The sequence below is a fragment of the Galeopterus variegatus genome, unplaced genomic scaffold, assembly GCF_000696425.1.
Source record: "Galeopterus variegatus unplaced genomic scaffold, G_variegatus-3.0.2 Scaffold8257, whole genome shotgun sequence".
Taxonomy (NCBI): Eukaryota; Metazoa; Chordata; class Mammalia; order Dermoptera; family Cynocephalidae; genus Galeopterus; species Galeopterus variegatus.
The window spans coordinates 77,690-88,897 of NW_007734368.1; the positions used below are offsets into that span (position 1 = coordinate 77,690).

An 11,208-nucleotide genomic window follows, 5' to 3' on the forward strand; every position below is an offset into this window, starting at 1 on the left:
AGGCGATGAATGATCTCACTGCTGGGCAGCCCCCCACCCAACTCCCTTCACACACTGACAAAAAACCTGGCCAAGAAAGGGGCCTTTGTCCTAGGACATCTGAGGCTTGGTGGGGGGGCAGGGAGAAGGCTACAGGTGAAAAGACACATCAAAGCAGCTGGCTTCCTTTCCTCCCCCAAATAGCTTCCCTACCCTGTTCCCAGAGCCCAGGTTTTTCTTACATGAAGGATGTGCCCTAAATGCCCACCTACCTAAACAGCCAGGAAGCTAGACACCTGGTCCTTACCTCCACCTTACTATGACTCAGTTTCCCTGTCCTTAAGAGAGCCACGGGAGCAGAGGAAGGAGGCTACAACTCATATAACATTTAGAGGTCACTTTTGAGTGTACCATCAGGTTGGAATTCATCAAATGCATGGGAGAAATGCAGACCTGGCTGGACTCCTGGGCTGAAAAGGAGGGCTGGAAGAGGCTTGGAGCCATGTGTGCCCCCGCTGGCTGGGAGCAAGGTGGGGGTGGGGTGTGGGCAGAAACCACATCAGGCTCAAGTTTCCTCTCTTGGCCAGAAGGGGCAGGAGGAGAGGAGGGCCATGGGGAAAGGGGAGGGTTGGAGGAAGGACTGAGAACTCAGGCTGAAGTCTTCAGAGAGAAGGCTGGTACGCCTGCTTCGGGGCTCCCTGTGCTCAGCTCAGTCTGAGCCTCCACACTCAGTGCTTTCAGCAATGGCCTGGGGGCGGGGTGCAGCTCTTGCAGGTTCTTGGAGGTAGCAGGTATCCTGGCCCAGGAGGTGTCAGCTCAGGCCCAGCCTCTTCAGAGACAACACCCGGAGCCTCATCTCTCTCCTCACACTGCTCGGACTCTGACACAGGTGCCTGAAAGGTGGAGTGGGTGGTGATGGTGGGGATCCTAGGGGCAGGCTGAGGAAGTAGAGAAGGTGGAGGGAGAATATAACCAAAGTTCGGTATGTTCTTAGGAGACCTTAGACCTTCCCAGATTGTCCCTGGTTTAGGAATTCGACATTTTTGAGAACTCCTCTGGGAGAAGACTTAGATGGCTTCCTGGGTGCTCTGGGACCCCTGGATGAGGACCAGACAGTGGTCTCCTGATGTACCCCCATAGGACTGGGGAGTGACCAGGAGGAACGCTTCAACTGGCGGGCTCCCCTGGGGGAAGTAATAGTCTCTCAGGTATATGGTACTACCCTTTCCCCTACGGCATTTCATTCTGCTGCCCTGTACAGACAGTTGGGAAAGTTTGGAAGCTGAGGAATTGGAGGTAGTGGATACCTGAGCCTCTGAGAAGTGTTGTTACAGCAAGAGGGGCTGGTTGGGTGGGGGGTTCTTGGGTTTTGCTTCCTGTTGCCCCTTCTCTATTCTGGGCCCAGGAGCAGTAGAAATCATCTGGAACTGTAAGGGAGAGGAAGATGTCGCAACCCCAGTGTAGTTCCTTCCAACTGGAAGTTGACTGCTTGGGAGATAGGGCGTTGGGGAGCTGGGGAAGAAAAGGGAGGGGATATCAGATCTGCTGGGGCTGGGATACTCTAGTCATTGGTCCCAAAGGACTGGAGTTTGGGGTCTAGGAATGGAGTGACAGATAGGATAGTAGAAACTTGTCCCCTTTTCCCTTCCTACACGTCTTAGTCATGTATGCCCTCAGGGGACTGAGCCCACTCTAATCAAATCTCTCTTCTCCCTCTCCCTTTTCCTTCATTATGTTTGTTTCTCTATCTCATCTGTGACTCTCCCTCTTTGAGGGTTCTCCCTAATCTTTCTAAATAGGTTACTCACCTGCCAACCCATACCCCAAGTTTCACTGATCCCTCCCCATCCTTTCACTCCATGTATTGATACCTGGAGAGATGGGGTAGTCTAATAAGCCTCAGAACAGGGGTCCTGAGGCAATCCCCCTCTCTACCATTCCCCCTTGTCAAGGAAGAGCCTGGAGCAATAGTGGAGGCCAAATGTCTTCCTCTCCCCAGCATCCTTCTCCAAATGATTCTTAACCTGCCTCTCTAAGCATAAAGGTCCATATCATTCTGTGAGTACTTAGGGGTTGTGATAACATCTTTCTGGGTGGGATCATCTGGATGAGAATAAGGAGGATGGATTTTAGTCCCCAGAGATGGTTCCAGTTCTACCTGATCCACAATGTTAAGGAATAAGAGAAGAAACAGCCAACTCAGTGAGAGTAAGATGGTTGTGTGAACTCAAAATGCAGGCTAAACTATAAAGTGGGAACTGCTTGTTGTAAAAGAAAAGGGACACAGGGAAGCCCACTCCATTTCTCCAGTATCTCCCATTTCTGCACCTTGTGTGGTGTTCTATTTGATTCAATTCTGATTACACCCTCCTCCCTGATCTATCCCAGTGGCTTCTAGCTACCCCATCCTCTGAAAGGTAAGATCTTAAGATCCAGAAAAGCCTATGCCTCATTTATAGGCCATTTTTATTCCTAAGTGTCTAGGGGAAAACATCCCACTCCCCTTGTAGCCTGGTGCAAACTTGCTACTGCACCAGAGAGCTGGTTAAAGCTGAGCCAGAGGTTCTCCTCAACTCCCTCCCCCTTAACCTCCTGCTTTCACCTGCTCCCCTTCTATGTTCTCTTTTTCCTGCCCAGGGAGGGTGGAGACTGAGCTCCAGGTCTTCATGAGAGGGAGATGATATCTAGGCTCAGAGACTAGGGCTGCCTGGAGTCCAGCATTGCCTTGGTCAAGGGTTTGAAGTTAGAAGAAGCCTGGAGATCATTTGCTATTCTCCTTTCTGGCTTTGTGTTTTTTCCTGTAAATCCATACAGTCAGACTAGTTTAGTGTTTCTCAAAGTGAGGCTGGCCTGTTGTGTCAGAATCATTGGGGCACTTGTTAAAACGCTGATTCCTGGATACCCGCACCTATGAATTAAATCAGTAGGTCTGGGGTGGCTTTCAAGAATCTGTGTTTTATATATACTCCAGGTACACATGGTGCACAATAAAGTTTGTGACTCTCTAGTAGATGCAATCTACTGCCTCTCACAGCAATGAGGTTCTCGAATCCTGGCTCCATTTAAAGGAAGAACCTGAATGTGAAGCAATTTGCCTGAGGTCATGCATCTTGATGGCCAGAGAACGTGGTCTTCTGTCTCCTAGGGCAGGATCTTTGTACTGAATCTGAAAGTCAGATCCAGGAAGATAGAAGGAGAGACAAAGGGGGGTGGGGCGAGTGAAGAACTGTGAGGCAAGAGTCATTGTCCCTGCCCCCCAAACCTTTTCCATTCACTTTGCCTTTAGGCAATTTCCGCCAGAACCTGGGTGGGGGAAGGTTGGGTTCCGGTGTCGAAATGGCATCCTGGACAGACATAAACACCCCACCCACTCTGCCACTGGCCAAGAGCTTGTACCTACACCAAATCCCAGCTCTGGGGATGGCAATATAACAAGGTGATTTAGGCAGGGGCTAGGGAAGATCCTCTTTCAAAAGGATTTGTAGTTCCCACTAATTTTGTTGTAAGTCAAAGAGTGGATTCCATATTAAATAGCTGTGATGGGCTGTTCTTGTGGTAGGTGGTCTAAGGTCATGCAATTTGACATATCTTCTGTCCTTCTATAAGTTTCCTTCACCCTTAGTCTGCTTTCCTTTACTTTTATGGCAGGGGTGTTTGTGTATGTGTGTGCAGTGATCCTAAGAGATCTGGACGCCCCTGCCAAATCTACTTGGAATCTCTTGCTGAAGGTATAGAAAACATGCTGGGAGAGATGGGTGTCAGGGAATAGGGAGGTAGGATGAGGAGAGGGACTGACAGAAGAGAAGATAAAGGCAGAGGTGAGCGTTTGCTGAGAACTCTAAGCTGTCCAAGCAGAAAGGGACCTCTGAGTTTAACTTGTCTACAAATGATTTTGCAAATGAGGAAACAGAGCCCCAGAGATGTGAGATGGCTTGCCCAACATCACACTGATGCTTTGTGGCAGAGCTCAGCTAGAGACCAGATCAAAAGAAAAGGGGCTGGAGGGGGAGTATGTATTTAAGGATCTAAAGAGATATTGACCAGAAGAAGAGAAAAGAGAATCCACAGGAAGAACTGACTGCTGTAGACTGGCAATAGAGGCTTGGAGTATGGAGACTCAACTGCGGCAGGGGAGGTGCCTGTAAGGCATTATAGGCAAATAGAGTCAAGTTCCAGACCTCATCCCTATTTATCGGCTTGGGTCTCAGTTTCTGAATGGATCTTATGGGATCTTTGTGAATATCAATCTTGTAAACTAATGCTTTAAAACACCAGCACAGTTCTTCTCCTTTTTTAAAACAATTTTACATTTATTTTATTTCTGGTGGCTGGCCAGTATGGGAATCCAAACCTTTTTTTTTTTTTTTTTTTAAAGATGACCGGTAAGGGGATATTAACCCTTGACTTGGTGTTTTCAGCATCATGCTCACCCAGTGAGCCAACCGGCCATCCCTATATGGGATCCGAACCCGCGGCCTTGGTGTTAATAGCACCGCACTCTCCCGAGTGAGCCACAGGCCAGCCCCGGGATCCAAACCTTTAACCTCAGTGTTATAACACCATGCTCTAACCAACTGAGCTAACCAACCAGCCCAGCACAGTCCTTGACAAGTGCTTAATAAGTCTTTGTTATGGTCGTTACATTACCTCGGAAGAAGAAAGACCCCTGGTTTAGTGGGTTTGGGTATGGCCAACATGCCCTGTAGGGACCCAGGTCAGAGGTCCAGTGTCTCCAGAGCCCATTCCTCTTCTGCCTCTGCTGTCTGCAGCTGATAAACCTCTTATCTGGCCCAGGCAGGGGAGCCCAGGACAGGAGAGGGCAGGGCTGCTATCAGCTACCAGGCCTGGGCCTATCTCAGAGAAGGGGAGGAGCTGTCTGTTTGGCTCTTCCTACAACATACTCCTTGGGCATCCCCAAGCATTCACTCTCATCTTGGGAAGAAAAGGCTGTGACCCTAAAACTGAGGACTAGAAAAAGAAAGCAGGGGTTACCCCCAATGTTGCCCCAGAAAATGGAAAACAAAACAAAATAAAAAAAAAACAGAAGATCTGACTCTGCCCCTGGCTATGAATACAGTTTTGGAGAAAAGAAGTGAGGGAAAGAGAAGGCATCTTTTCCAAAAAAAGATAAAGACCTACTTTGCTCCCAAAGGAACTGACTACGCCCATAGGAGGTGAGGTAGAGATCACACCACAGAAAAAGACTGTCCAGCCTCAGGGGTTGGTTGATGAGTCCAGCATGAGGAGGGAAATGAAGTTGGAGGGTGAAGTTGGAGGGAGCCGTTCCAGAGAGGGAGGACAAACTTGCTGATACTAGCAGGAGTGGCTCTAACCTCCCTCTTCCTTCAACACAGGTTACTGGGGCCATTTGGGCTTTGGAGGAACCTGGACCAGACCCTGGCCCAGTAGGATGCCCCCTTGTCCTCCCCAGCACAGCAGGAACAGGGTGACACAGCTGTCTACTCCGGAGCTGGGCGAAATGGAACTGACCTGGCAAGAGATCATGTCCATCACGGAGCTGCAGGTGAGCAGGGAAGGGGAGGGCAGGGAGGAAGGATGGAGAAGCAGGGAGTTAGCTTGGACTGGGCAGGGGGCGGGATCCAGCAGGGCCTAGGGATGGAAATATTCCAGGCACTGGAAAAGGAAGGGCTGGGTATGTGGGAAATCTGGATGGAAGACATTGAGGACCACTGAGGAGAAAGGGGTGTGGACGAGCAGGGTATAGGAGTGGTAGGGAGGGAAGGATCTAATTGGGAGTGTAGGCTCTCTCAGCAGCCACTCTGCCCACATCTCTCTACCCCACCTCCTGCTCTGCCCTCACTTTATCACCTTTTCTTCTGACCTCCCTTTCCTCCAATCCTGCCCATCTTCTTCCCTCATCTCCTCCCCTGCCCTTAGCAACCAGGCCCCTTTCCCCCAGGTAGCAGAGCAGTAGTTCAGGGGCCTCGGGAAGGGGAGTCAGACCGTGCCGGGGTCCTCTCCTCCTGCTAGTTGGACAAAGGGGTGTCTGTTGGTTGAACAATGATGCCTTTGTCCCCATCTGGGCTGGAGCAGGGTGGCTCCCCGATGTGGGTTGAGGGCCTTATTTCCAGCATGTTCTCTCCTCCTCACTGCACCTGGGCAGGGACAGAGGGGCTGAAGAGTAGAGGGTAGAGCTTGTGCTAGCTCCAGTGCTTCTTAGCCCCCAGACCCAGCACTGCACCTGTCCCCTTTTCCTCCCAGGTCACCAGGTCTTGGCGCCCTTAGGATCTGCCCTAGGCCCTCCTCCCACACAGCAGCTCCCTCTGCTGGGCACCTGGGGCATGGCCAGGATCCGAACTTGACCCTTTGACCCTAGATCCACAGCAGAAAAGAGTTCTGAGGGGTCATCTTAGATAACAATATCTTGTCTTCCTGAAGGAAATAAAGGAACATGATAGTCAACTCTGTACCACATAAATATGTATAATCAAAAATAAATCAATAACTTTTTTAGAAAAATATAAAAATAGAGACAACAGCAACAACAACAAAAGAAAGGAACATGAGCCATTTCAACCCAGTGAGAACCTGTCCTGAGCAGATTCCACAATTGTTCCACTGTTAGTTAGTCTTTTCTGATGTCTGACCTCAGTGACTTCTATTCTTGCTTAAGTTGCTTTCTTTTTTTTTTTTTTTTTCCTTTTTGTCTTTTTTCGTGACCGGCAACGGATCGCAACCCTCAGTGTTGCACCCGCCTCGCTCAGCCAGTGAGCGGCTGGTCTGTATGTGGGATCCGAACCCTCGGCGGGAGCACCACCGCGCTCCCAAGCGGCGCACTGTAGCAGTGCGCCACCAGGCCGGCCCTTAAGTTGCTTTCTTCTTGGAACAGCTATAACACAACTTCCCAAGAAACTTCCAGTGATTTTTGGTACCTTTCTGTGCCCTTCTTACTGTCTCAATGGGTCTTTCAGAATGACTGAGTTTGGTCCTGAGATAGTGCTGGTTTCTCTTCTCAGCCTGTCTCCAAACCTCTTTGTGTCTTTCCTTGCAGGGTCTAAATGCTCCAAGTGAGCCATCGTTTGAGCCCCAAGTCCCAGCCCTGTACCCTGGACCCCCACCACCCCAAACTTACTGCCCTTGTTCAGTCCACCCAGAGGCTGGCTTCCCTCTTCCTCCATCACCTTATGAGCTCTCAGCATCCACATCTCACATCCCAGATCCCCCATACTCTTACAGCAACATGGCCATACCAGTCACCAAGCCACTGACCCTCTCAGGCCTGCTCAATGAGCCCCTCCCAGACTCCTTGGCCCTCCTGGACATTGGGCTGCCAGCGGGGCCACCCAAGCCTCAGGAAGACCCAGAATCTGACTCGGGATTATCCCTCAACTATAGTGACGCTGAATCTCTTGAATTAGAGGGGACAGAGGCTGGTCGGCGGCGCAGCGAATATGTAGAGATGTACCCAGTGGAATACCCCTACTCACTTATGCCCAACTCCTTGGCCCACTCCAACTATGCCTTGCCACCTGCTGAAACCCCATTGGCCTTAGAACCCTCCTCAGGCCCTGTGCGGGCTAAGCCCACCACACGGGGCGAGGTGGGGAGTCGGGATGAGCGTCGGGCCCTGGCCATGAAGATCCCTTTCCCTACGGACAAGATTGTCAACCTGCCGGTAGATGACTTTAATGAGCTGTTGGCACGGTACCCGCTGACGGAGAGCCAGCTGGCACTGGTACGGGATATTCGACGGAGGGGCAAGAACAAGGTGGCTGCCCAGAACTGTCGCAAGAGAAAGCTGGAGACCATTGTACAGCTTGAGCGGGAGCTGGAGCGGCTGGGCAGTGAACGGGAGCGGCTTCTCAGGGCCCGTGGGGAGGCAGATAGGACCCTGGAGATCATGCGCCAACAGCTGACAGAGCTGTATCGTGACATTTTCCAGCACCTTCGAGATGAATCGGGCAACAGCTACTCGCCTGAAGAGTACGTGCTGCAACAGGCTGCCAATGGGGCTATTTTCCTGGTGCCCCGGGGAACCAAGATGGAGGCCATAGACTGAGCTGGCTCAGAAGGGTGGGACTGGTGATGGGGATTTCCTTCATTCCCTTCTGATTAAGGTACTCCCCAACCCTGAGAACCAGAAAGAGCTGAGTTCTCTAGACCAGAAGAGGACAAAAATGAGAACACCTGTGTTTGGAAGGTCCAAGGTGTGTCCAGTGAGGTTTACCTTGAGGCCAGTATGTTAGGAGAGGGCTGGAATCAATTCTTCTGTGACTCAGCTTCCCAAGTCTCCAACCTCCACCTCTTGTCTAAGCTTTGGTCTATAAAGTGCTCTGCAGAAATAGCTTTCCATCGTGTCTTCCTTCTTGGGAGAGGGTGATGAAGCTGAGCACTCCTGAGATTACTGATTGTTGGGGGTGGGGAGGGAATCCTGCCAAGCTCATTTCTTTCCCCTCAGAGTTCTGTATGAGAGAGGCACACACACCATGTATGCTTGAGCAGTATGGAGGTCTACCATATTCATCTCCCATTTCAGAGTCAGAGGCTATGGTTGATCTGAGGAACTACACACTCTCTAGTGATCTCCTATTTATAGAGCTGAGATAGCTGCCAGAGCTGGCTAGACCCTCTCTGCAAGGTCCCTGAGGTTTAGGTCTCTGCTCTCTCAATCCTGGTGGCACACAAAGCCTAGAAGGCCTACAGCCTTTTTCCTATTCTTCCCCTCCTGCTTACTTCTCAGCCTGGGTCCTAATGTACTAGAACTCTCTCCGGATACTGAGTGACCTGTTCTTGATGGGAATTAGTTTGATTAGACACCAAAATTTCAGAGGATTTCACACCCCAACCCTGGTAAAACCTGCTGCACAGTGGAGTAAAACATGTATTCATGTGAAACTTTCTCTCTAGTTATGTGATACAAACACTATCCAATTCTTGTTCTGTGGCCCTCCTTTTCTAGATTCTTGAAGATCTTCCTTTTATTGGTCTATTTTTTCCCCCTTGGAACAGAATACAATTGACTGAATTTCAGCTTCCTTAACCACATCAAAGTCCAATCAAACTTACCTGACACCACATACTCAATCTCCATTCTTAGAGTTGGGTGGTTCCCAGTCTTCCCAGTCACTGAATTACACATCTTACCTCTTCAGAATATTTTACCTCTACCCTTCTATTCAATTATTACTAGCTCCATTACAACGTGGAAACTTTACTTCCAAGTTCTGATTCAGAAGCCACAGATGTTGAAACACAGAAGTGATCAAGAGAAATGTGGAATCTTCATGCTTACAGATTCTAAAAAAATGTGGTCTCTAGGTTTAGGGAATGAAAGCAACTTGAAGATTCCTATTGCTAATAGACTTGAGGACAGTCTAGACAGTTTGTCAACTTTATGTTCCCTCAAAAACTGAAAATATCCCATTTCAAGGTGTAAAGGGCAGGACCTTGGGCTAGCTGTTCAGAAATTTTTTATTAATTCATCTAAGGGACATCAGACACTGAGAATTTTTTTTTTTTTTTTTTTTGGTGGCTGGCTGGTAAGAATGCTTTTCATTCTGTCCGATCTCACCAGATAGTGACTCAGAAGCAAATTTAAACATTCAACAAATTTTTTTTTTCTTGGCAGCTGGCCAGTACAGGGATTGAACCCTGGACCTTGGTGTTAGCAGCGCCACACTAACCAACTGAGCTAACTGGCCAGCCCTTACTCAACAAATGTTTACCTAGAGCCGGCCCGTGGCTCACTTGGGAGAGTGTGGTGCTGATAACACCAAGGCCACGGGTTTGGGTCCCTATATAGGGCTGGCCAGTTAGCTCACTTGGGAGAGTGTGATGCTGACAACACCAAGTCAAGGGTTAAGATCACCTTACCAGTCATCTTTAAAAAAACAAACAAAAACCCCCAAATATTTACCTAGTAAGTTCTAGGCATCAAAAATACAGTGAACAGGAGACAATGCCCTGCTGTCGTGATCACATTGTATTGGGAAAGACCCTCCTATTCACAGTTGTTTTGTGTGTGCTGACCTCAAGCAAAAGGTGGACTATGGTTTTGGAAATAGTGATCTGGGTTATGTGATCCAGTGGTGGCAAGAACTAGGCCAGGATGTCTTCTTTAAGTCTATTTCCTCATCTAGAAATACAGAATTTACTTTTCACAACCTTGTGTAATTAAAGCATGTAGCAAACTACATAGAATGTAACAGGAGGAATATGCTTTCAGCCAACTGTCATAGCCTAAATGAGTTGTCCTATCCCTCCAAAGAGCCATGATTGCCCTGAAATGAGAAACCTGTTCTAGAAAATCTAAGTCACTAATAAACTGAGACCCCTGACATTACTCCCTTCAAACATTGCAAGGCTTGTTAAAGATCTCAGTACCGTTTTTGTGGTATTTCAGATCATGCGTGTTGAGGTAAAATTTCCCCTAGAATTCACTTTACCCTTACTTTTGCTAGGTTCAAAATTGAGGCCAGATGAACTTTTTTTTGGTGGCTGGCTGGTAAGGGAATCCAAACCCTTGACTTTGGTTTACAAGGCTGTGCTTTAACCAACTGAGCCAACTGGTCACGGTCACCTCTCGTAGTACAGAAAAATTTAAGCCTTCACTAGAGGGTACTGTCATTACTTCTAAATTGCCCTTAAATCTTTAGGTTCATTACCTTTGAGAAGCTAAAACTTCCTATATTAGTCTGTTTTGTTGCTCAGAGCACCTGAAACTGGGCAACTTATGAAGAAACGGAATTTCTTAGTTTGGGAGACTGGTAACTCCTGAGATTGAGGGTCACGTCTGGTAAGGGCCTTCTTGGTGGGAACCCTGTGAGAAATCCCAAGGAATAACAGAATCAATTGGCACAGGTTGTACTACCACGCTGCTTCTCCTCATAAAGCCACTCTCGGGTGGCTGGCCAGGAGCATGGGTCTTACCATTCATAAAGATGTAACACCCCTCACAATCCAATCACTTCACAAAGGTCCCAGTTTTAAAGCTTCCACATGAGCTTTGCACAGCACTTCCTTTCCATATTCAGTTCATTTTCTTTTGTTTTTGTGTGTGTGTGTGTGTGTGTGTGTGTGTGTGGTCAGCCCATGACCATGGTATTATAAAGCTATGCTCCTTAGTTCATTTTCTTACTCCTGGCTTGAGATTTTTACAGGAATGTGTAGATGAAGTTATTTACCATTAATGTCATGAGACAAAACAAGCAGAACTAAGTTAAATGCAGTTTATTTAAAAACCCATTCACAAAATTGAATGATTATAAC

General features: G+C 48.5%; 1 protein-coding gene across 2 annotated transcripts; it reads left to right on the top strand.

Moving 5' to 3' along the window:
• The first annotated feature begins 751 nt into the window (after positions 1–751).
• NFE2 (nuclear factor, erythroid 2) lies at positions 752–8,284 on the top strand. Of its 2 annotated transcripts, none has more exons than XM_008592738.1 (3): positions 752–868; positions 5,334–5,503; positions 6,992–8,284. In XM_008592738.1, the coding sequence occupies exons 2-3, from the start codon at positions 5,390–5,392 to the stop codon at positions 7,997–7,999; spliced, it is 1,122 nt and encodes a 373-aa protein (XP_008590960.1). In that variant the 5' UTR covers positions 752–868; positions 5,334–5,389; the 3' UTR covers positions 8,000–8,284. The 2 variants fall into 2 exon arrangements, with proteins under 2 accessions (XP_008590960.1, XP_008590961.1); XM_008592739.1 differs by lacking the exon at positions 752–868 and adding an exon at positions 5,068–5,153.
• The last annotated feature ends 2,924 nt before the right edge of the window (positions 8,285–11,208 follow it).

What these genes read in the sequence shown, in the direction of transcription:
- NFE2 (XM_008592738.1), top strand. Translation starts at nt 5,390, where the DNA reads ATGCCCCCTTGTCCTCCCCAGCACAGCAGGAACAGGGTGACACAGCTG. An exon ending in TGTCCATCACGGAGCTGCAG is followed by an intron (nt 5,504 to 6,991) that starts GTGAGCAGGGAA and finishes CTTTCCTTGCAG; the next exon opens with GGTCTAAATGCTCCAAGTGA.